Raw genomic sequence first — 21,635 nt, forward strand, 5'->3', positions numbered from 1 at the left:
TATATACATTTTCAAATATAAAAATATTATTTAACAGCCGTATGTATTATAATAACACCAGGAAACACAGGCATGTAACAGGGATAACCCCTTTCAGGGAGCTCCATCCTCAATGGCTTATCTTAATAGCTCTGTTGTATTTTGCAAGGGTTTCCGAGAAGAGGCAACAATAAAAAAAACTCCCTTAAATTGTGTCAATGGAAGTAATAATCACCCCAAATTCATTAGTGTTCTTGTATGCAGTGCCGCAGGGAGTATTCCAGCAAACAGAACCCTGATGCCTTTCTGCATTCTGGATGTCCAACACACAAGCCGCAAGTTGGACAGCCCTAATCTATATTATCCTTGTCATCAATCATCATTATTGCCACATTCATCATTCAAATCCATCAATCTCTTTGTCATAATTGATTATAATCACCCATCATTGTCAGAATTTACCAATTATCATCTAACAACTGGGAGCACAGTTACATTTCATTAAAATGTGAAGCTCAGATTCTTTTATATTATTACAAAATGTTTCTCGAACATAAGTCCTCATACCTTGCTCTGGGAAATCTTTAACTTGTTATTCATTGCATAGACCCCTTTATCTACTGCCACCAATCCCACATTAGCCTGGTGATCTGCCTTCAGCTTCAGATTCATGTTTCCACCAGGTTCCTGAACTCTTGAATCTGATTCCCTGTACGGCGTCAATTGCAGCTGTGTAAAAAAAATTGCAGTCACTCAGATCATTTCATAAATGTTGCAGGAAAGGAATACTTGGGATGGAGAGTGAACTAAAGAGTACAAAATTTCTCCTTCACACTACCCATCCAGTCGGCACAAGGTGCATTGAAAATAAAGGGTTTGTATTGTATGCTTTGTAAATACTGCACATGTGTTTGCCACATCAAGGCATCTTTGCAAAGCGTAACCTTGAACTAAAGCATAAAAAATATATGTTTGATTGATATAGTATCCTCAAAACGTAAAAACCTGTTAAGACTCAAATAAGCACCAAGTATAGAACAAACCACCTGCTTATGATACTAAAAATCAAAAGTGCAAACATTTATTGAAACGTTCTGTATATCTTATATTCAACACATATTAAAATCACTTCGCTAAGATTAATTTTAAATAAAGACCAGCTCTTCTACTAAAAATATATTTTTAAAAATCAGCACAAGTAGTAGGAAATGAGCATACAGCTAACACCAAATCATACAAAAATATTACATTAACATCCAAAAAAAATAAATACATTCTGGGGATGACTAACTAAAGGTAAATATACTGTGTACTTTAAGTGAGGTTGCTTTAGATCCGACGGGAAGCTCTGAAAAGGGGCGAAGCTCTGCTGATTTCTTTCATCCAATCATGTGCAATCAAAAATGCTGTTTTTTTATTTTCCTTGTATATTCCCTTCAGATGTAGAGCAGCTGCACTTTTAGTGCACTTGGAGCACACTTGCAGTGCACAGCCTATTTGCTTTTACTGAATCAACCCCATTGCATCTCTGCAAAGTGTGTTCCATAACTCAACTATTTAAGCTCACAACCTAGAACACGTATAGCTATGAATATGTTGAAAGCATGCTTGCCTTTACCGTAGTCCCTTCATCTTTCATCACAACAATACACCAGAAGCTAGACTCATTCAAGGCTTTGTATCTTGATGCAGACACACACTGTGGGTCTATAGCTGCCTTGGCTTCTGTGTTGTCATACCTTTAAGAATAATGGGGGGGGACGACTTACAGGAGGACCCTCCATGTTAGGATCTCTACGCCCTTTTTTGGCCCTCTGAGTGCTCAGCACTGGATGTCCATGAGAGTGGAGAGTTATGGCTTCTCCTTTTCTTACTTCATTCATCCTGGGGTTTTTTTCTCTAACTTCTTTTTAATCTTCCTTTTTTCTTGCTCTTTTCCCCCTTTTTTTCTGGTATTGCATTGTAAAGCATGCTGAATGGAGATGGATACAAGTTCAGAGCTTTTGCTGACTTGTAGTTACATGTTCTGAGTGATATATGTAGATTGACGTGTTTGATATTGTATACATGGTTGGTTTTTCATCTGCAATAATCTGTGATTTGCTACTTTCCTGCTCTTATCGTGCATATGCTGTCCCAATTTTACATGTTTTGGGGGGGTTTTTTTCATTTATACTTTGTGTCAACTCTGCTGAATGCTTTGTGAAGTATTCTTTGTTTGTTAAATCAAAAATAAAAAAAAATAAAAAATGTTAATTACAAAAAAAGAATAATGGGGCTTTCCCAAAAGGTAAGCAAATGCTCATATTACTCATGGCTGTATTTGTGTCCCAGGTTTGGAGTTAGGATAAATTAGAGGTGTCTTGATCAGGGCTAGATTTCTGCAAAGCCAACATGACCATGACTGACCATAGCCAACAGGACCATGACTGACCATAGCCAGCATGACCATGACTGACCATAGCCAGCATGACCATGACTGACCATAGCCAAAAGGACCATGACTGTCATTATGTGATTGCTAATAACACAGTTCTATGTCAGTAAAAGGTTCCAGACTGCTGACAACTATGACAAAATATTACAGCTTCAAAAAACATGCCATGTCTCTTACTAAATACCTTGGACTGTCTACTTTCCAAAAAGGGGTAATTTGGGTGATATTTGTACTGTCCTGGTGCTGTAGGGTCTCAAGAAATTAGATTGGTCATCAGTACATTATGATTCTAGATTTTCCTAAATTTATGAAAAATAATTATTTATTTGCAAAATTTTATAAGAGAAATGAAGAAAAAAATTTCTTTTTTTGTTTAAATAACTTAAAATAAAAATCCCAGTGGTGATTAAATACCACCAAAAGAAATCTCTATTTCTGGGAAAAAAATTATAAAAATGTTATTTGGGTACAGTGTTGCATGACCGCGCAAAAGTGTGACAGCACTGAAAGCTGAAAATTGGCCTGGGCAGGAAGGGGGTGAAAGTGCCCAGTGTTACATTAACCTGGTTGGACATTTTTCTGTTGTGTGATGGGAATATAAAGAGGAGGAGTGATGCTTAGCATCTGAGTGGGCTTTGTTCTTGCAGCAAGGGTTGGTATTCCTGGCCTGCTCTATCCTAGGAAGAGGTGAAAAGATTGGGAAAGTTCCACTCATAACTATGCCTGGGTTATTTGGGATAAGGAATCCATGAAGAGTAGAGGGAACTGGAGGAAGCCAGCCTATAGACTGCAGAGGCTGTGCCGGAGGAAGAAGCTCTCTGACCATGCCTGCAGGTTTTGTGAGTTGCAGGACCAGACCTCTGGCTTTTTGCAACTGGACAGAACCCAATGACTGAAGAGTTTGTATAGCATACTAACAATTCACTACCCCAGGTTCAACCACTTAGAACTGAATGAGGCAGTTGTTTGCCCCGCTCTTTCAGTGAGCAAGTTGTCTCTTTCGTTCTTTTTTCCCCCAGCCACGGTGTTCCTTGTTTGGCGATGAGTTCTGATCTTGTTAGTTTAACACTAAGGCTAACCACTTATTTGGGATTAGGAGGGGGGCAACACATGACCGTTAGCTAAGGGAGGTAGGAAGCATAAATCTGGCCCTGAACTTGACGTGGCAGTATTCCAATTATGTATTTGCAAATGTATGCAATAAAAACCTCTGAGCTGACTAGCTGGATAGGGTACTGGGGAATTTATTTAATGATAAACTGTGTGACCCATCCGGTGTAGAATATAAGAAAGGCAGAAGGAAGGTTTTTTTTTCTAGTATTTAACAAGTGGTAGATCTTACCGTTCCCGCACATGTATCTTCAACATCAACCCACACAGAATCAGCCACGACTTCTGAACCAAGAACCACGTAATATGCCACAATGCGGAAGGATGGAAGGAGATCCTTTGTAATTAAAAGTGTCTCAGTCATAACAGTCTGGCTTTCTCTTACCAATCTTCCAGCTTTTATTATTCTACCTTTATTCAGTACCTGGAAAGTAAAATAATTCTCATATGAGACTTTTGCATAAACATGGAATGCCAAGTAACACACATTTGATGTGTTGTACAGTGAGCATTGCGCCTTAGGCTCTCACGTTGGAATTTCTCTTACATTGGAAAAATTTCATCTCTATATCTTATCCAAAAACAAAAGTTTGGGCTTTGGATGTACTTTAAGCATAAAATAAGGGTGTGTATGTACTTGTGCAAAATATCAAATACAGAGGAGAATCTCCTTACTGGAGACACAGACCACAATAAAAACTTGACAGATGATCTAATCTATTCCCAATTTATCCAAAACTACATTCTCACAATATACATTTTTGTTGTACATTTACATTGATTTCATTTTTAATCTTGCTCAAGGTCAATGACTTCGAAATTAATGAAGCCAGAGGGTCTGCATTTTTAGAAGCAAGTTAGCAAAGACAGAACAAGAATATCCCTTAAAGTATTATTAGGAAACCTATGAAAAGAACTACCCTTTCATGTATGGAATATACAAAATAGTTGTAAGGGAATTCTCGTGAGACAGCTGGTGAATAGACGTGCGAATGTGTACAGAAATGCACGATCATGCACGGTGAAGATTGGCGCCAAACAGACTATTAAAGAGGTGCCTCTGCCTGTCCTGAGTGCTGACTGGTCTTCAGCTGTTCCCTGCTCATTCCTGTGTGATTTTCTTGTTGCTGACCTGGCTTGTTCCTGTCCTGACTCGGATTCCTCTCCTGCTTGATACTTGTTCATGACTTCGGCTCTGCTCTTGACTTTGGCTTGCTTACGATTTGGTACCTCGCTGTCCGCCCGTTGATGACCCTGGCTATTCCTATGACATTGCTCTGGTCTCCCATCCCTGCTTCCTGCCTTGCTCTGGGCGATCTATAATACCAGCTCTGCATATTACTACTGATCAGGGGCGGACTGACAACTCATGGGGCACCCGGGCAATAGGGGATCATGGGGCCCCTGTGCCCTTGCCCAAACTCAAAAAAGCCTATGAAAAAGGGTACCAGGGGCATCTCATGGGGACCCCTACTGACCTCGGGCCCTCGGACAGAGCCCGAGTTTCCAAATGGTCAGTCCGCCCCTGCTACTGATTCTGAATCGGAGGTTCATCAGTCTTCCAAAGTCTCCAACTGCAAGAGCTGCAAACAACATCTGCTGGCACTCTTGTCCCCCTGGTCCCTAGACACCCTCTGTTCCACTTCTAGTGGGGTCAGGGCTAGTGACATAAGTGAGGCCGACCTCATCATTTCAGTCTCCAATCAGGTACATGACAATAGTCATATGCAATATTCTATATAATCATCACTTATCCAACAAGCACTGAAAATCCAGCTTGTTGGGTGGGTACAGCATGGAGCTGTGGCAGTAAACATATGGAGACCCAAAGTGCAGTAACTGATGTAATGAAGAACTTGAAAACAGTACAACAGCCCAGCAGGGGAGCTCGCCAACTGGGAACTTGCAATCAGTGTAACAGAAATCAGCAATAGAAGAGAACATGGTAGAACTGGGGAGGATCTAGCAAGGACTCAACACATTTGCACTAAAGAGAAGAATAGAAGAACATACCAAAATCAAATTAGTAGACAAAACTTCCACTACATGTTAGTATGCTACGGAGAAATGATAAGCACATGCGGTATAATACATGACATAACAAATACATGAAAAATACAGAATAGCTTACCAAATAAAATACATTGTTGTGTGATAATGGGCTGCTGTTCTTGATAATAAACTCAATGTGGACATTATCTTGTAATTTCAGTTGCCCGGATGGGACACTGAGATAAAGGTAGCTTCTACTGGGGGAATAGTACGCCTGGGCTGTCATAGATGCAGTGGCTTGCTCATTTTGAGCTAATTTTGCATCTTCTGTAGACACCTACAAAGAGAAAATAGGTATTATACACATCACAGAATCTTAAAGCCAGCAAAAATTCCAAATGTAAGGGCTCGTTCACACTTGACTGTTTTTCCAACTCTTGTGAAACGCCCCTATAGCGTTTGAGAAGCGTTGGTCCGGCGTTTGCGGAACGGTTTTTAACGCTCCGCAAACGGCGCATGTGCAGTTTAGTGGAGGTTGCTAGGCATTTGCAAAGCGTAAAAATGCCCTACAAACGCCTATAATGAAGATTGAATGGTGTTAACGCTCCGCAAATGCCCCACAACCGGAGAGGCGTTTGCGGAGCAGCACCATAGACTTGAATAGGAGGCTTCAACTCCTCCTGACTCGACCAGAGGCGTCCGTTTTGCTGCTACGCTAACGCTCCCATGTGAACAGCACCTTGTGCTGTAATGTGCAGAATTTTCACAGGTGTTTGGGAAGCGGTAAAAACGCTTACCAAACGCCTGTCTGCAAACAAGGCTAGTGTGAACGTAGCCTTATAGGTCTGCTGAATCATAGCAAACATTACTTTGCAGAGGAGGGCATAACTAAAAGCAAAAGTACCCTGCTAAAAAATATGACTAGATGTGTATTTCTATGGCCACCATCACACACTGATGATTGAGTTCACTAAATGATGGAGTTCTGGTGTTTATACTCCTGATCCCTGCATTGTATATGCTGTGTTGTACTGTACACATTATATTCCTGATCCCTGCATTGTATATGCTGTGTTGTACTGTACAATTATACTCCTGATCCCTGCATTGTATATGCTGTGTTGTACTGTACACATTATACTCCTGATCCCTGCATTGTATATGCTGTGTTGTACTGTACAATTATACTCCTGATCCCTGCATTGCATATGCTGTGTTGTACTGTACAATTATACTCCTGATCCCTGCATTGTATATGCTGTGTTGTACTGTACACATTATACTCCTGATCCCTGCATTGTATATGCTGTGTTGTACTGTACACATTATACTCCTGATCCCTGCATTGTATATGCTGTGTTGTACTGTACAATTATACTAATGATCCCTGCATTGTATATGCTGTGTTGTACTGTACACATTATATTCCTGATCCCTGCATTGTATATGCTGTGTTGTACTGTACAATTATACTCCTGATCCCTGCATTGTATATGCTGTGTTGTACTGTACACATTATACTCCTGATCCCTGCATTGTATATGCTGTGTTGTACTGTACAATTATACTCCTGATCCCTGCATTGCATATGCTGTGTTGTACTGTACAATTATACTCCTGATCCCTGCATTGTATATGCTGTGTTGTACTGTACACACTATACTCCTGATCCCTGCATTGTGCATGCTGTGTTGTACTGTACACATTATACTCCTGATCCCTGCATTGTACACATTATACTCCTGATCCCTACATTGTATATGCTGTGTTGTACTGTACACATTATACTCCTGATCCCTGCATTGTACATGCTGTGTTGTACTGTACACATTATACTCCCGACCCTGCATTGTATATGCTGTGTTGTACTGTACACATTATACTCCTGATCCCTGCATTGTACATGCTGTGTTGTACTGTACACATTATACTCCTGATCCCTGCATTGTGCATGCTGTGTTGTACTGTACACATTATACTCCTGATCCCTGCATTGTACATGCTGTGTTGTACTGTACACATTATACTCCTGATCCCTGCATTGTACACATTATACTCCTGATCCCTGCATTGCATATACTAATTATCCCTGCATTGTATATGCTGTGTTGTACTGTACAATTATACTCCTGATCCCTGCATTGTATATGCTGTGTTGTACTGTACACTTTATACTCCTGATCCCTGCATTGTATATGCTGTGTTGTACTGTACAATTATACTCCTGATCCCCACATTGTATATGCTGTGTTGTACTGTACAATTGTACTCCTGATCCCTGCATTGTACATGCTGTGTTGTACTGTACACATTATACTCCTGATCCCTGCATTGTACATGCTGTGTTGTACCATACACATTATACTCCTGATCCCTGCATTGTACATGCTGTGTTGTACCATACACATTATACTCTTGATCCCTGCATTGTATATGCTGTGTTGTACTGTACACATTATACTCCTGATCCCTGCATTGTACATGCTGTGTTGTACTGTACACATTATACTCTTGATCCCTGAATTGTATATGCTGTGTTGTACTGTATACATACTCCTGATCCCCGCATTGTATATGCTGTGTTGTACTGTACACATTATACTCCTGATCCCTGCATTGTATATGCTGTGTTGTACTGTACACATTATACTCCTGATCCCTGCATTGTATATGCTGTGTTGTACTGTACAATTATACTCCTGATCCCCACATTGTATATGCTGTGTTGTACCGTACACATTATACTCCTGATCCCTGCATTGTGCATGCTGTGTTGTACCGTACACATTATACTTCTGATCCCTGTGTTGTATATGCTGTGTTGTACTGTACAATTATACTAATGATCCCTGCGTTGTATATGCTGTGTTGTACTGTACACATTATACTCCTGATCCCTGCATTGTATATGCTGTGTTGTACTGTACACATTATACTCCTGATCCCTGCATTGTATATGCTGTGTTGTACTGTACACATTATACTCCTGATCCCTGCATTGTATATGCTGTATTGTACTGTACACATTATACTCCTGATCCCTGCATTGTATATGCTGTGTTGTACTGTACACATTATACTCCTGATCCCTGCATTGTATATGCTGTGTTGTACTGTACACATTATACTCTTGATCCCTGCATTGTATATGCTGTGTTGTACTATACAATTATACTCCTGATCCCTGCATTGTATATGCTGTGTTGTACTGTACACATTATACTCCTGATCCCTGCATTGTATACATTACTTTGTAAATTATATTAACCTGGGAGACAGAGTGTTTGCTAGTTTAATTACTAGCTTAATTTAAGTATTGTTATCATGGTTTAGCATCTTTAGTCTCCTGTAGGGTAGTGATGGGTGTAAAGAGCACCAGATCCATGTTTCTAGTGAAGGGGAATTATGAGAAATACATATCTGTTTCAGTCAAGTAGACCTACTTGGATATAGATACAACAGTGGTTCAGTGGGTAGTTGCTTCCTTGACCCCGTTTTCAGACCCTGCCCTTACATACCACTGCAGTGTGTTTTATCACAGCAATAGAATACTTACAGTTACTTCAAGAGATGTTACAGCTGTTTCAGTATTAATAGACAGCCTGGCCGTACCATCTTCCATCGTTCTTCCTTTTTTATCTCCGGGATTTGCCACCACAGGAACACCAGATTCTGGAGACCCATCTGGGCTTGTGACATGCACCTAAAATGGAAAACATTTGAATTTTTTTTTTTTTTAAATCTGCACATAAGGCACCAAAAATATCAAGTGAAACCTCAGACAAATCTCATCTTACTTTTGTCATGTTACCAGAAGGGAAATGATACAAAAAAGATAAGCCTTAGTAAAGTGTTGTCTACACCATTATTATGCAGTTTATACAAACGTAGGCAGATGCCGGCTAGATAATTATGCTTTTCAGGGACGTTTACAGATGAGACTATGATTAAAGCGGAGCTCCACCCAGAAGGGGAAGTTCCACTTTAAGGACTGCTCCCCCGCTCCCCATTAAGGATTGGCACATTTGACAGGTATCAGCTCCCACTTCCGGTCCGATCACCTAGGCGGTCGGAAGCGGGAGTTGTGCTCCCTCCCTCCATGTAGTCTTTTGAGACATGTGATCGGTCCCAGAAGACCATTTATGAAGCACAGCGCTTCTCGCGCATGCGCAGTGGGTGCCTGGCTGTGAAGCCACAAGCTATCACAGCCGGGTGTCCACAATGAAGATACCGGCCTCCTGGAATACAGGACGGCCGGTGAAACGGGCTGCGAAGGACACACTGCAGTACTGAGGGACAGGTAAGTGGCTGTTTTTTAAAAGTCAGCAGCTACAGTTTTTGTAGCTGCTGACTTTTATTTTTTGATAGGTTGAGTAGAACTCCGCTTTAATCCGTTTCCCCCTAGTGCCCAGTACTGGGACCGCTACATCACTTCCTATTAGCAGAGTGGATCCAGTTCTTCTGACAGCAGAGGAACCTGTAGTTCCATTGCAAGTAAATTCCTTATTTCTGAGCGCTGATTGAACTACAACTGCCAGAGAGCTGGGGAGCCAGAAGGTTGCTGGGAGAACAGATATATTCTCAGCAAGGAACTGTCTCTATCTCTTGACGTGGGGTTCAGAGCTGAATACAGGGGGACTGCCGTTCTCTTCCAGAGACAGATTGTTTGCCTATGGCTGTGGGACTCTGCACATCAGTTCAGCACAGCAGTGACACTGATCGCCACACCAGGATCACATCAGCTTCTCTGCTTTGGGCCTGTCACTGTCTGGTCTTCACACAGACATCTGTCAGGCCACAACTCTGCACATCTCTGCAAACAGCCAAGCCAAGAACTTTTGTTCCTAGGAGGTCATGCTATCCAAGGGATTGGTGAGTGGGCAGATGCCCAACCTCTTTCTGTTTAGAGATACTGCATACAGACACCTTTACACCTCAGTATAAGGAAATCTTTGCTTTGAGTAGTACCACAGCCTGTTTAACTTAATTGAGTTACCAGTATCACTACTGCTTATGGGCCCCACCATTGCTAGCAGAAGACAACAGACACCACCAGATCAGGAACGTTAAACATCACAAGACTCTAGTTAAAGGAACCTCTTCTCTTATAGACCCATTCTTCAAATTAGGATACTTACATCTATTATAACATTGATTCACCGGTGGCCTAGAGGAAGCTGATGAGTCAGCAAGCTTTTTTTCTTCCTCCTCTTACAACTGGTGTTGCAGTTTAATAGTTGAAGCTTATTACGCATGACTGTATCATTTGTTAAATGTTGCTAACCGAATGTTCGTATTTTACCAGTGTTCTATTTCTATGTGTTAATTGCCAACATGGAAGAAAAATAAATTTGAAATATATTTTAAAAATATTTTTCCTAAATATATTGACATATATTTGAAATGCTACAATTTTGGCCATATTCAATATATTTACAGTAAAAATATATTTATATATATATACACATACAGTGGGTCAAAAAAGTATTTAGTCAGCCACCAATTGTGCAAGTTCTCCCACTTAAAAAGATGAGAGAGGCCTGTAATTAGCATCATAGGTAGACCTCAACTATGAGAGACAAAATGAGAAAAAAAATCCAGACAATCACATTGGCTGATTTGGAAAGAATTTATTTGCAAATTATGGTGGAAAATACGTTTTTGGTCACCTACAAACAAGCAAGATTTCTGGCTCTCACAGACCTGTACCTTCTTCTTTAAGAGGCTCCTCTGTCCTGCACTCATTACCTGTATCAATGGCACCTGTTTGAACTTGTTATCAGTATAAAAGACACCTGTCCACAACCTCACACAGTCACACTCCAAACTCCACTACGGTGAAGACCAAAGAGCTGTCGAAAGGACACCAGAAACAAAATTGTAGACCTGCACCAGGCTGGAAAGACTGAATCTGCAATAGGCAAGCAGCTTGGTGTGAACAAATCAACTGTGGGAGCAATAATTAGAAAATGGAAGACATACAAGACCACTGATAATCTCCCTCAATCAGGGGCTCCACACAAGATCTCACCCAGTGGGGTCAAAATGATCACAAGAACAGTGAGCAAAAATCCCAGGACCACACGGGGGGACCTAGTGAATGACCTGCAGAGAGCTGGGACCAACGTAACAAAGGCTACCATCAGTAACACACTACGCCGCCAGGGACTCAGATCCTGCAATGCCAGACGTGTCACCCTGCTTAAGCCAGTACATGTCCGGGCCCATCTGAAGTTTGCTAGAGAGCATTTGGATGATCCAGAAGAGGATTGGGAGAATGTCATATGGTCAGATGAAACCAAAATAGAACTGTTTGGTAGAAACACAACTCGTCGTGTTTTGGAGGAGAGAGAATGCTGAGTTGCATCCAAAGAGCACCATACCTACTGTGAAGCATGGGGGTGGCAACATCATGCTTTGGGGCTGTTTCTCCACAAAGGGACCAGGACGACTGATCCATGTACAGGACAGAATGGGGCCATGCAAACCTCCTTCCATCAGCAAGGGCATTGAAGATGAAACGTGGCTGGGTCTTCCAACATCACAATGATCCCAAACATACCGCCCGGGCAACGAAGGAGTTGCTTCGTAAGAAGCATTTCAAGGTCCTGGAGTGGCCTAGCCAGTCTCCAGATCTCAACCCCATAGAAAACCCTTGGAGGGAGTTGAAAGTCCGTGTTGCCCAGCGACAGCCCCAAAACATCACTGCTCTAGAGGAGATCTGCATGGAGGATGGGCCAACATACCAGCAACAGTGTGTGCCAACCTTGTGAAGACTTACAGGAAACGTTTGACCTCTGTCATTGCCAACAAAGGATATATAACAAAGTATTGAGATGAACTTTTCATACTGACCAAATACTTATTTTCCACCATAATTTGCAAATAAATTCTTTCCAAATCAGCCAATGTGATTGTCTGGATTTTTTTTCTCATTTTGTCTCTCATAGTTGAGGTCTACCTATGATGCCAATTACAGGCCTCTCTCATCTTTTTAAGTGGGAGAACTTGCACAATTGGTGGCTGACTAAATACATTTTTGCCCCACTGTACATACATACTGTATGTTGAAATGCGTTTTTTATTACAAAATATATGAAAAATATTTTTTAAAATACATTTCAAATATACTGATATACTGTATGTCTTTAAAAATACAAATCTGCATTTTCGGAATGCAATTACAAATATATGTAAAAATATATGTTAAAATAACTTTTTTATATGTTAAAAAAATCTGAAGAATATATTTAAAAAAATATAAACTTTTAAAAATACAAATCTACATTTTTGGAATGCATTTACAAATATATGTAAAAATATATGTTAAAATTACTTTTTTATATATTAAAAAAAGTCTGAAGAATATATTTAAAATATATATATTTTTAAATATATATATTTTTTTAAATATTTTCTTCAGATTTTTTTTAACATATAAAAAAGTCATTTTAACATATATTTTTACATATATTTGTAAATGCATTCCAAAAATGTAGATTTGTATTTTTAAAAGTTTATATTTTTTTAAATATATTCTTCAGATTTTTTTAACATATAAAAAAGTTATTTTAACATATATTTTTACATATATTTGTAAATGCATTCCAAAATTGTTGATTTGTATTTTTAAAGACATACAGTATATTTGAAATGTATTTTTAAAAATATTTTTCATATATTATAATAAAACCGCATTTCAACATACAGTATATATATATATTTATTTAAATATATTTTGAAATACATTGAATATGGCCAGAATTGTAGCATTGCAAATATATGTCAATATATTTGGGAAGAATATTTTTTAAATGTATTTCAAATATATTTTTCTTCCATATGGGTGTGGTTGTACATCCTGAACCCATTAGTCATGTGATCTCCTCTTTTGAACAAGACTAATATAGAGTTTTTACTAGGAATTGTGTTTCCTGCATTATGATTCTATGCTGTTTAACCACTCACCTACCGGGCACTTATACCCCCTTCCTGCCCAGGCCAATTTCCAGCTTTTAGCGCTGTTGCACTTTGAATGACAATTGCACGGTCATACAACACTGTACCCATATGACATTTTTATCATTTTTTTTTGACAGATAGAGCTTTATTTTGGTGGTATGTAATCACCTCTGGGTTTTTTTTATTTTTTCTTAAACAAACCAAAAACCACCAAACCAAAACTAAATTTTGAAAAAAAAAATTTTTTCTTAGTTTTTGTTATAAAATGTTGTAAATAAGTGATTTTTCGCCTTCACTGATGTGTGCTAATGAGGCTGCAGTGATGGGCACTGATAGGCTGCACTGATGGACACTGATAGGTGGCACTGATGAGGAGGCACTGGTAAGTGGCACTGATGGGTATTGACAGGCATCACTGATGGGCACTAAAAGGCAACACTCATATATGGCACTGATAGGCGGCACTGACTGCCACTGATAGGCGGCACTGACTGGCACTGATAGGTGTCACTGATTGGCAGCACTGATAGGTGGCACTGACTGGCACTGATAGTTGGCACTGACTGGCATTGATAGGTGGCACTGATGGGTGACACTGAAAGGCAGCTCCAATGGGCACTGATATGTGGCATTGATGTGGCACTGATGGGCACTGAAATGTGGCACTGATGGGCACTGGCAGGTGGCATGGATGAGCACTGAGAGCTGGCACTGATGGACACTGACAGGTGACACTGCTGGGGCTACACTGATCATCAGGGCACACTGATCATCAGTGCCCTGATGATCAGTGTACATGTCCCCTCCGAGGAATGCCGATTACCAGCTCTCCTCTCTGTCAGCGTGACAGCTGGAGAGGAGAGAAATGCCGATAATCGGCATTTCCCTGTTTACATGTGATCAGCTGTGATTGGACACAGCTGATCACATGACCGAGTCGACATCTTCGGCTCTTTCCATGGATCGGTGATCCGCTGTGTCCGAGGGACACAGCGCACCACCGATCACTGCGCTGCGCACTCCGGGAGGCGCGCATGCGCGGTTAGAATGGGAAGACGTCATATGATGTCCTCCCAGAACGAGAGAACCACCTTGCGTCCATCATATTACTATATGGCAGGCGGGAGGTGGTTACATATGTCTGAACCCAGAGTGTCAGGGATGTCAGGAGGCTTGCAAGGTCAGGGCATCCACTGGGGACAAGCATTATCAAGCAGCCCCTGCGGGGATAGTGCTACATAAATATACTTTCTTAATAGCAATTCATAAAATATTCCAACATGTAATTAAATCAGTAAGTAAAATACATTCCATCTATAAAAAATTACAAACTCCAACACATTTAAAACCACAAAAAAAACTGAAGATTATGTTGGGACCCTAAAGGGTCTATTTCTAAAAAAAAAATAAACCAACAGCCCCCCACAACCACCGGACCAGGGTTATCGGGAAGAGGCTCTTGTCCTCATCAACAAGTTGAAGGCATATGGCCTGGTCCAGGAGGAAAAGTGAAGCTGAAGGGTCTGGTACGACAATTTCTATTTTTCAATTCTCCCTGCTGTTTGTTGACATTCACCTATTAGTCAGGATTCCCCGGGTGACAGCTGAATGTGGCAGGCTTGGATGAGCCATTGGTTGTGCCAGGAGTAACCAGAAGGAACATGTCATATTTAGCACGGGTATTGATACCACCACTGCCAGGGGCGTCCCTAGACAGGTGCAGAGGGTGCAGACCAGCTCCATGAAAAGGTAAGTTGTAAAGCAAGCCAACGATCCCCACAAGGTGGATTGGATCTGCGGATTGAGCATAATGGATCAGAGTCCGATCCATTATGCTCCCCAATCCGCAGATCCGATCCATCCTGCGGGGATCGTCAGCTTGCTTTACAACTTACCTTTTCGTGGAGCGGGCCCGGTGTCACCCCGTATAGGTTGCATGCCGACGATCCCTGCGCATTGGGGAGCATAATGGATCGGACTCCGATCCATTATGCTCAATCCGCAGATCTGATCCATCCTGCGGGGATCGTCGGAGGGGGTGTCACCAAGTGTTACCGCACCGGGTGACACCAACCCTAGGGACACCCCTGACCACTGCTAAATGTTTCACTTCACACTGCAGCTGAAGGTTCACTCAGCCAAACACTCATTCGTTCTACTGTTCACACTGTCATCTCCATAGACTGTATAGGCGGTCTCCCTTATGTTGCAGTGTTATTTTACATTGCCTATGCTTGTAATAATTTGGATATTATTATTATTATTTGCAATTCTTTAAATTTTTTTCAGTAGAAAGAAAAGTGTGCCTATGTGTTTATATACAGTATACAGATTGGTCTTACCGTGAGATAAAAAGGCATTCCAGGTGTAAAGTATTTGGAAGTCTTAAAGAATTGGATTTTAAAGGGAAATTGCACAATATGAATATCATCCAGTTGGGCTTCCAATAAATCACTACCTGCAAAACAAGCAAAAAAATAAATATCATGAAAGTTGTCCATAGACTTTAGGGAATGGTTGAGCAGAGTTAAATTGGCTTTGGGCAGCACAGTGGTTCAATGGTTAACACTTCCGCCTGGCAGTAGTAGGGCCATTGGTTTGAATCCCAACCAGGACACCATCTGCCTGGAGTTTGCATGTTCTCCCTGTGCCTACGTAGGTTTCCTCTGGGTACTTCGGTTTCCTCCAACCTTTCAATTACTTGCTGGTAGGTTAATTCGCTCCTGTCTAAATTGGTCCTAGTATCTGTATAAGTAAGTTAGGGACCTTAGCTTGTACTCCCCTTGAGGGTTTGGGACTGATGTGAATATACAATATATACAGTGATGGAAATAAGTATTTGCTCCCCTGCTGATGTTGAATGTTTGCCCACTCACAGGAAATGATCAGTCTAAAAATCGAATGTTCCGTGTATTGTAACACTGAGAGACAGAATAGCAACAAAAAATTCAGCAGAAATGCATGTCTAACCAATGATGTCTGATTTGCATGTTCATGAGGGAAATAAATATTTGATCCCCTTCACAAAACATGACTTAGTACTTGGTGGCAAATCCCTTGTTGGCAATCACAGAGGTCAGATGTTTCCTGTAGTTGGCCACCATGTTTGCACACATCTCAGGAGGGATTTTGGCCCACTCCTCTTGGCAGATCCTCTCCAAGTCATTAAGGTTTGGCGGCTGATGTTTGGAAACTAGAACTTTCAGCTCCCTCCACAGATTTTCAATCGAATTAAGGTCTGGAGACTTGCTAGGCCACTCCAGGACCTTAATGTGCTTCTTCTTGAGCCACTTTGTTGCCTTGGCCATGTGTTTTAGGTCATTGTCATGCTGGAACACCCATCCACGACCCATTTTCAATGTCCTGGCTGAGGGAAGAAGGTTCTCTCCCAAGATTTGATGGTACATTGCCCTGTCCCTACCGCAGGGGATCAAATACTTATTTCCTTCACTGTAAATAAAGCGATGCGTAAATTGACACCGCCATATACGTACCTGTAAATAAAATAAATAATTTTGGCAGCTTTGAGAGCTTGGTGCTGGAAGATTTTCTAGCACAGAGCTCTTGGTTCAGACAGAAATGCCCTACCTAACCTAACCCATAAAGCAAGCCTTTATACTTACCTTACCTCTAGCCTTAAAGTGTACGTGAACCCTAACAATGAACTGCTGTTATTTGGTCTATTAAAGTGGAAGTGAAGCCAAATATATAAATTTGTATCTACAGGTAAGCCTATAGTAAGTCTTGCCTGTATGTATGATGAATGCCTCCCAAACCTGAGCCACTTAGGAGATGTTCACATCAGCTCCAACTGATGGCATCACTGTGCCTACGCAGTGGTGCTCTTCATTCAAGGCACACTGAATGAAACAGACACATAGAAGAGTGACGGCATAAAACAGACCAAGTGGTCCAACAAGTCGTTTTTATTTTTATATATACAGGTGAAACTCGAAAAATTAGAATATCATGCAAAAGTTCATTTATTTCAGTAATACAACTTAAAAGTTGAAACTAATATATGAGATAGACTCATTACATGCAAAGCAAGATAGTTCAAGCCGTGATTTGTCATCATTATGATGATTATGGCTTACAGCTCAAGAAAACCCCAAATCCACAATCTCAGAAAATGAGATTATTGTGAAAAGGTGCAATATTCTCGGCTCAAAGTGTCCCACTCTAATCAGCTAATTAAGCCATAACACCTGCAAAGGGTTCCTGAGCCTTTAAATGGTCTCTCAGTCTGGTTCAGTAGGAATCACAATCATGGGAAAGACTGCTGACCTGACAGTTGTGCAGAAAACCATCATTGACACCCTCCATAAGGAGGGAAAGCCTCAAAAAGGTAATTGCAAAAGAAGTTGGATGTTCCCAAAGTGCTGTATCAAAGCACATTAATAGAAAGTTATGTGGAAGGGAAAAGTGTGGAGGAAAAAGGTGCACAAGCAGCAGGGATGACCGCAGCCTGGAGAGGATTGTCAGGAAAAGGCCATTCAAAAGTGTTGGGGACTTTCACAAGGAGTGGACTGAGGCTGGAGTCAGTGCATCAAGAGCCATCACACACAGACGGATCCTGGACATGGGCTTCAAATGTCGTATTCCTCTTGTCGAGCCGCTCCAGAACAACAAACAACGTCAGAAGCGTCTTACCTGGGCTAAAGAAAAACAGACCTGGTCTGTTGCTCAGTGATCCAAAGTCCTCTTGTCCGATGAGAGCAACTTTTGCATCTCATTTGGAAACCAACGACCCCGAGAATGGAGGAAGAATGGAGAGGCCCAAGGACCCCGAGTATGGAGGAAGAATGGAGAGGCACAAGGACCCAGAGTATGGAGGAAGAATGGAGAGGCACACACTGCAAGATGCTTGAAATCCAGTGTGAAGTTTCCACAGTCTGTGTTGATATGGGGAGCCATGCCATCTGCTGGTGTTGGTCCACTGTGCTTCATTAAGTCCCGGGTCAATGTAAGCCGTGTAACGGGGTGGGCTCCCCAGGATACAGTGAAGTCACGAACGAGGAAAGCAACCCCAACACCAGCTTTTGCCACAACATAATTTTACTTAGATGTGGCAAATAAACACAACCACAAATGCTGAGAACATACAATAAATTTACATACACCCAGCCCAAAGGCTGAGGCCCTTGTGCTGCACAGCACGGCGCCTCCTGATAGATGAAGGTAGAAGGTGTAGTAATTTACCTACTGGTGGGCACAACTAAGCTGCCACACCTTACCTGTTATTACCCTAAAAGAGCAGGAATCAGTGTATGGGTGTACGGTATGGGCTAGCCTGCGGTGCAGCACAACAGCTTACAATCTTACACAAATCTACAGTATTCCCTCTCCCATAACTGGTCCTGTAGCACATGCCTGAGTATTCCTTCTGAGCAAAACGCCAGTCTGGCTTGAGTTTGAGGGAGTTTATCAGCTCTCCAATGTGAAATGTTGCTTTAAGTTATGGAATCCTTCCAATGATCAGTAATAACACTTGTGGCCTCACACAAACAGAGACCCTAACTAACTATAGGCCTGGTCTCAGTCTCTAGGCGCCAACACTGAAATGAGGTGAGTGCACGATCTTACCGACCAGGGTCTGCTTTGCATCCGCTGGTGACTCTGAACAAAACAAATGTCTCTCCAACAAGCATGCGGTATCGCAGTGTATGTTGCTTCGTTCCTCTGCTCTCATCAGCATTCCTGGCAGCAATCTTCCTTTCTCTAAACAGGATCAGGGTCTTGGACACGATCAGCTTCACTTAGCTGCAGCTCTGGTTACTGAGGGATGCTCTCACACCTGGATGTCATCAGATTCTCTGCTCACACGGCTCCTTCATTCACCATCCTCCAAACACGGCTGCTGTCTCTCTTCTTCCTGTTCTCTAAAGTCTGTCTGAAAACCCCACCTCTTCATGAATATAGAAATATCTATGCAGTCTGAGGCTGTGTTAGGAAAACAGTGGCATCTTGTGGCTAAACCGCAGAATGTCAGTCCAGAACATTTAATTTACTCCACACAAACAATGTTCAAACAATGAGAGCTGTTTCCCCATCTCACATCAACGCAGCCGTCTACTAGGAGAGTTTGGAGCAATTCATGCTCCCTTCCGCAGATGAGCTTTATGGGGATGCTGACTTCATTTTCCAGCAGGACTTGGCACCTGCCCACACTGCCAAAAGCACCAAAACCTGGTTCAATGACCGTGGGATTACTGTGCTTGATTGGCCAGCAAACTTGCCTGACCTAAACCCCATAGAGAATCTATGGAGCATTGCCAAGAGAAAGATGAGAGACATAAGACCGAACAATACAGAAGAGCTGAAGGCCGCTATTGAAGCATCCTGGTCTTCCATAACACCTCAGCAGTGCCACAGGCTGATAGCTTCCATGCCATGCCATTGAGGCAGTAATTGCTGCAAAAGGGGCCCAAACCAAGTACTGAGTACATATGCATGCTTCTACTTTTCAGATGTCCGATATTGTTCTATGTACAATCCTTGTTTTATTGATTGCCTGTAATATTCTCATTTTCTGAGATTGTGGATTTGGGGTTTTCATGAGCTGTAAACCATAATCATCACAATGATGACAAATCACGGCTTGAACTATCTTGCTTTGCATGTAATGAGTCTATCTTATATATTAGTTTCACCTTTTAAGTTGCATTACTGAAATAAATGGGGTTAAAATTGTGATCTAACTTGCACCCTGCTGAAGTAAGCTAGTAAATAGTAATAATTGTTGATCTGGCTGAATTTGCTTGGAGTTAGGAAAATTGACTCATTTATTGGCCCCTTTATTACAAACTTGCATGCCTAAAAATTTTGACCCCCCCCACCACCCCACTATTTGTTTCCCAGACTTACCTGAATCAGTGATGACCGTGACAGACACATACAATTTCCATTCGAGCATATCTTTCTCCAGTAGGAACTCTTTAACAAGATGCTGCCTTTTTAAAACAGCAATGCCCTCACCGTTATTTATCTACAAAAAAAAAGTTTTTTTTACAAAGCAGTATAAAAAGACCATCTAATTTTTAATGTAAGTGCATAGAGGGGATCTCTTTATAAAAAATGTGCTGTGCTAATGTCTCAGCATTCAAACAGCTGTTTCAAATAAATCCTGTATATTCCAGATTGAGGAATTTCAGGAAAATACCGCATTGTGATTACTAGATGGAGCCGAAGATCATTGAAAATAAACATATTGGACACAATATGGAGATTATTCGCAACAGCTGTGTGAATGCTGAGGTGTTCCCACAGTCAGGTTTTTTTAATAAATAGACACCAAAGTCTGGATAGAGGATCGTGAGTGGTGGCTTTAATACTAGGAAAGGTTTAGGTTATAAATAATAAAGAACAACTCTACTTCATCATATAACATGAAATTTCAGACGTGCAACCCTTTCATTGTAAAAAAACACTTGTTGGTCACAGTTAGTTCATGATCCAGACTAACCCTCTGAGAAAGCCACGTGACAGCGGCCCAACACATAAGAGGCAGAGCCAGTGAAGTCAGGACGTTCCGGAAGTAAGGGGAGTTTGCTCAGAGCACAGCCACACATCTATAGTGCTCAAAAAAATGAAAGGAATACTTTGAAAACCCATCAGATCTCAATGGGGACAAGTCTCCTGCTGGATATCTATACTGATATGGATGGATAATGTGTTAGGAACATAGGGACGCCCCATCATTTGATGGAAATAAAAATTATCAACCTACAGAGGACTGAAATTAAAGACACCCCGAAAATCCAAGTTAAAAAAATGATGCAGCAGGCGAGTCCATTTTGCTGAAATATCATTGCAGAAACGCAGAATGGTCCTCAGTAGTTTGTATGGCCCCCATGTGCTTGTATGCATGTCTGACAACATCGGGACATGCTCCTAATGAGACCACAGATGATGTCCTAGGGGATTTCCTCCCAGATCTGGACCAGGGCATCACTGAGCTCCTGGACAGTTCAGTACAACCTGGTGACATCGGATGGACCGAAACATGACATCCCAGAGGTGTTCTATTGGATTTAGGTCAGGTGAGTGTGGGGGCCATTCAATGGTATCAATTCCTTCATCCTCTAGGAACTGCCTGCATACTCTCGCCACATGAGACAAGAGTATGCAGGCAGCACCAGGAGGAACCCAGAAT

The 21,635-nt window shown here is 41.5% G+C and overlaps 1 protein-coding gene across 1 annotated transcript in view; it reads right to left on the minus strand.

The window, feature by feature from the left end:
- Positions 1 to 21,635, minus strand: part of LOC149442412 (A.superbus venom factor 1-like) — a 209,546-nt gene that overhangs the window by 135,526 nt on the left and 52,385 nt on the right. Inside the window, exons 9-14 of the mRNA XM_089656128.1 lie at positions 20,348 to 20,468; positions 15,823 to 15,938; positions 9,075 to 9,221; positions 5,658 to 5,855; positions 3,759 to 3,950; positions 547 to 708 (exon numbers count right to left, since the gene is read on the minus strand). Coding sequence (XP_089512254.1) covers positions 547 to 708; positions 3,759 to 3,950; positions 5,658 to 5,855; positions 9,075 to 9,221; positions 15,823 to 15,938; positions 20,348 to 20,468 — 936 coding nt within the window. The remainder of the gene's footprint in view (positions 1 to 546; positions 709 to 3,758; positions 3,951 to 5,657; positions 5,856 to 9,074; positions 9,222 to 15,822; positions 15,939 to 20,347; positions 20,469 to 21,635) is intronic.

This window comes from Staurois parvus, unplaced genomic scaffold, assembly GCF_062004578.1.
Source record: "Staurois parvus isolate SC_StPar_1 unplaced genomic scaffold, SC_StPar_1.0 ptg000887l, whole genome shotgun sequence".
NCBI classification, from domain to species: Eukaryota; Metazoa; Chordata; class Amphibia; order Anura; family Ranidae; genus Staurois; species Staurois parvus.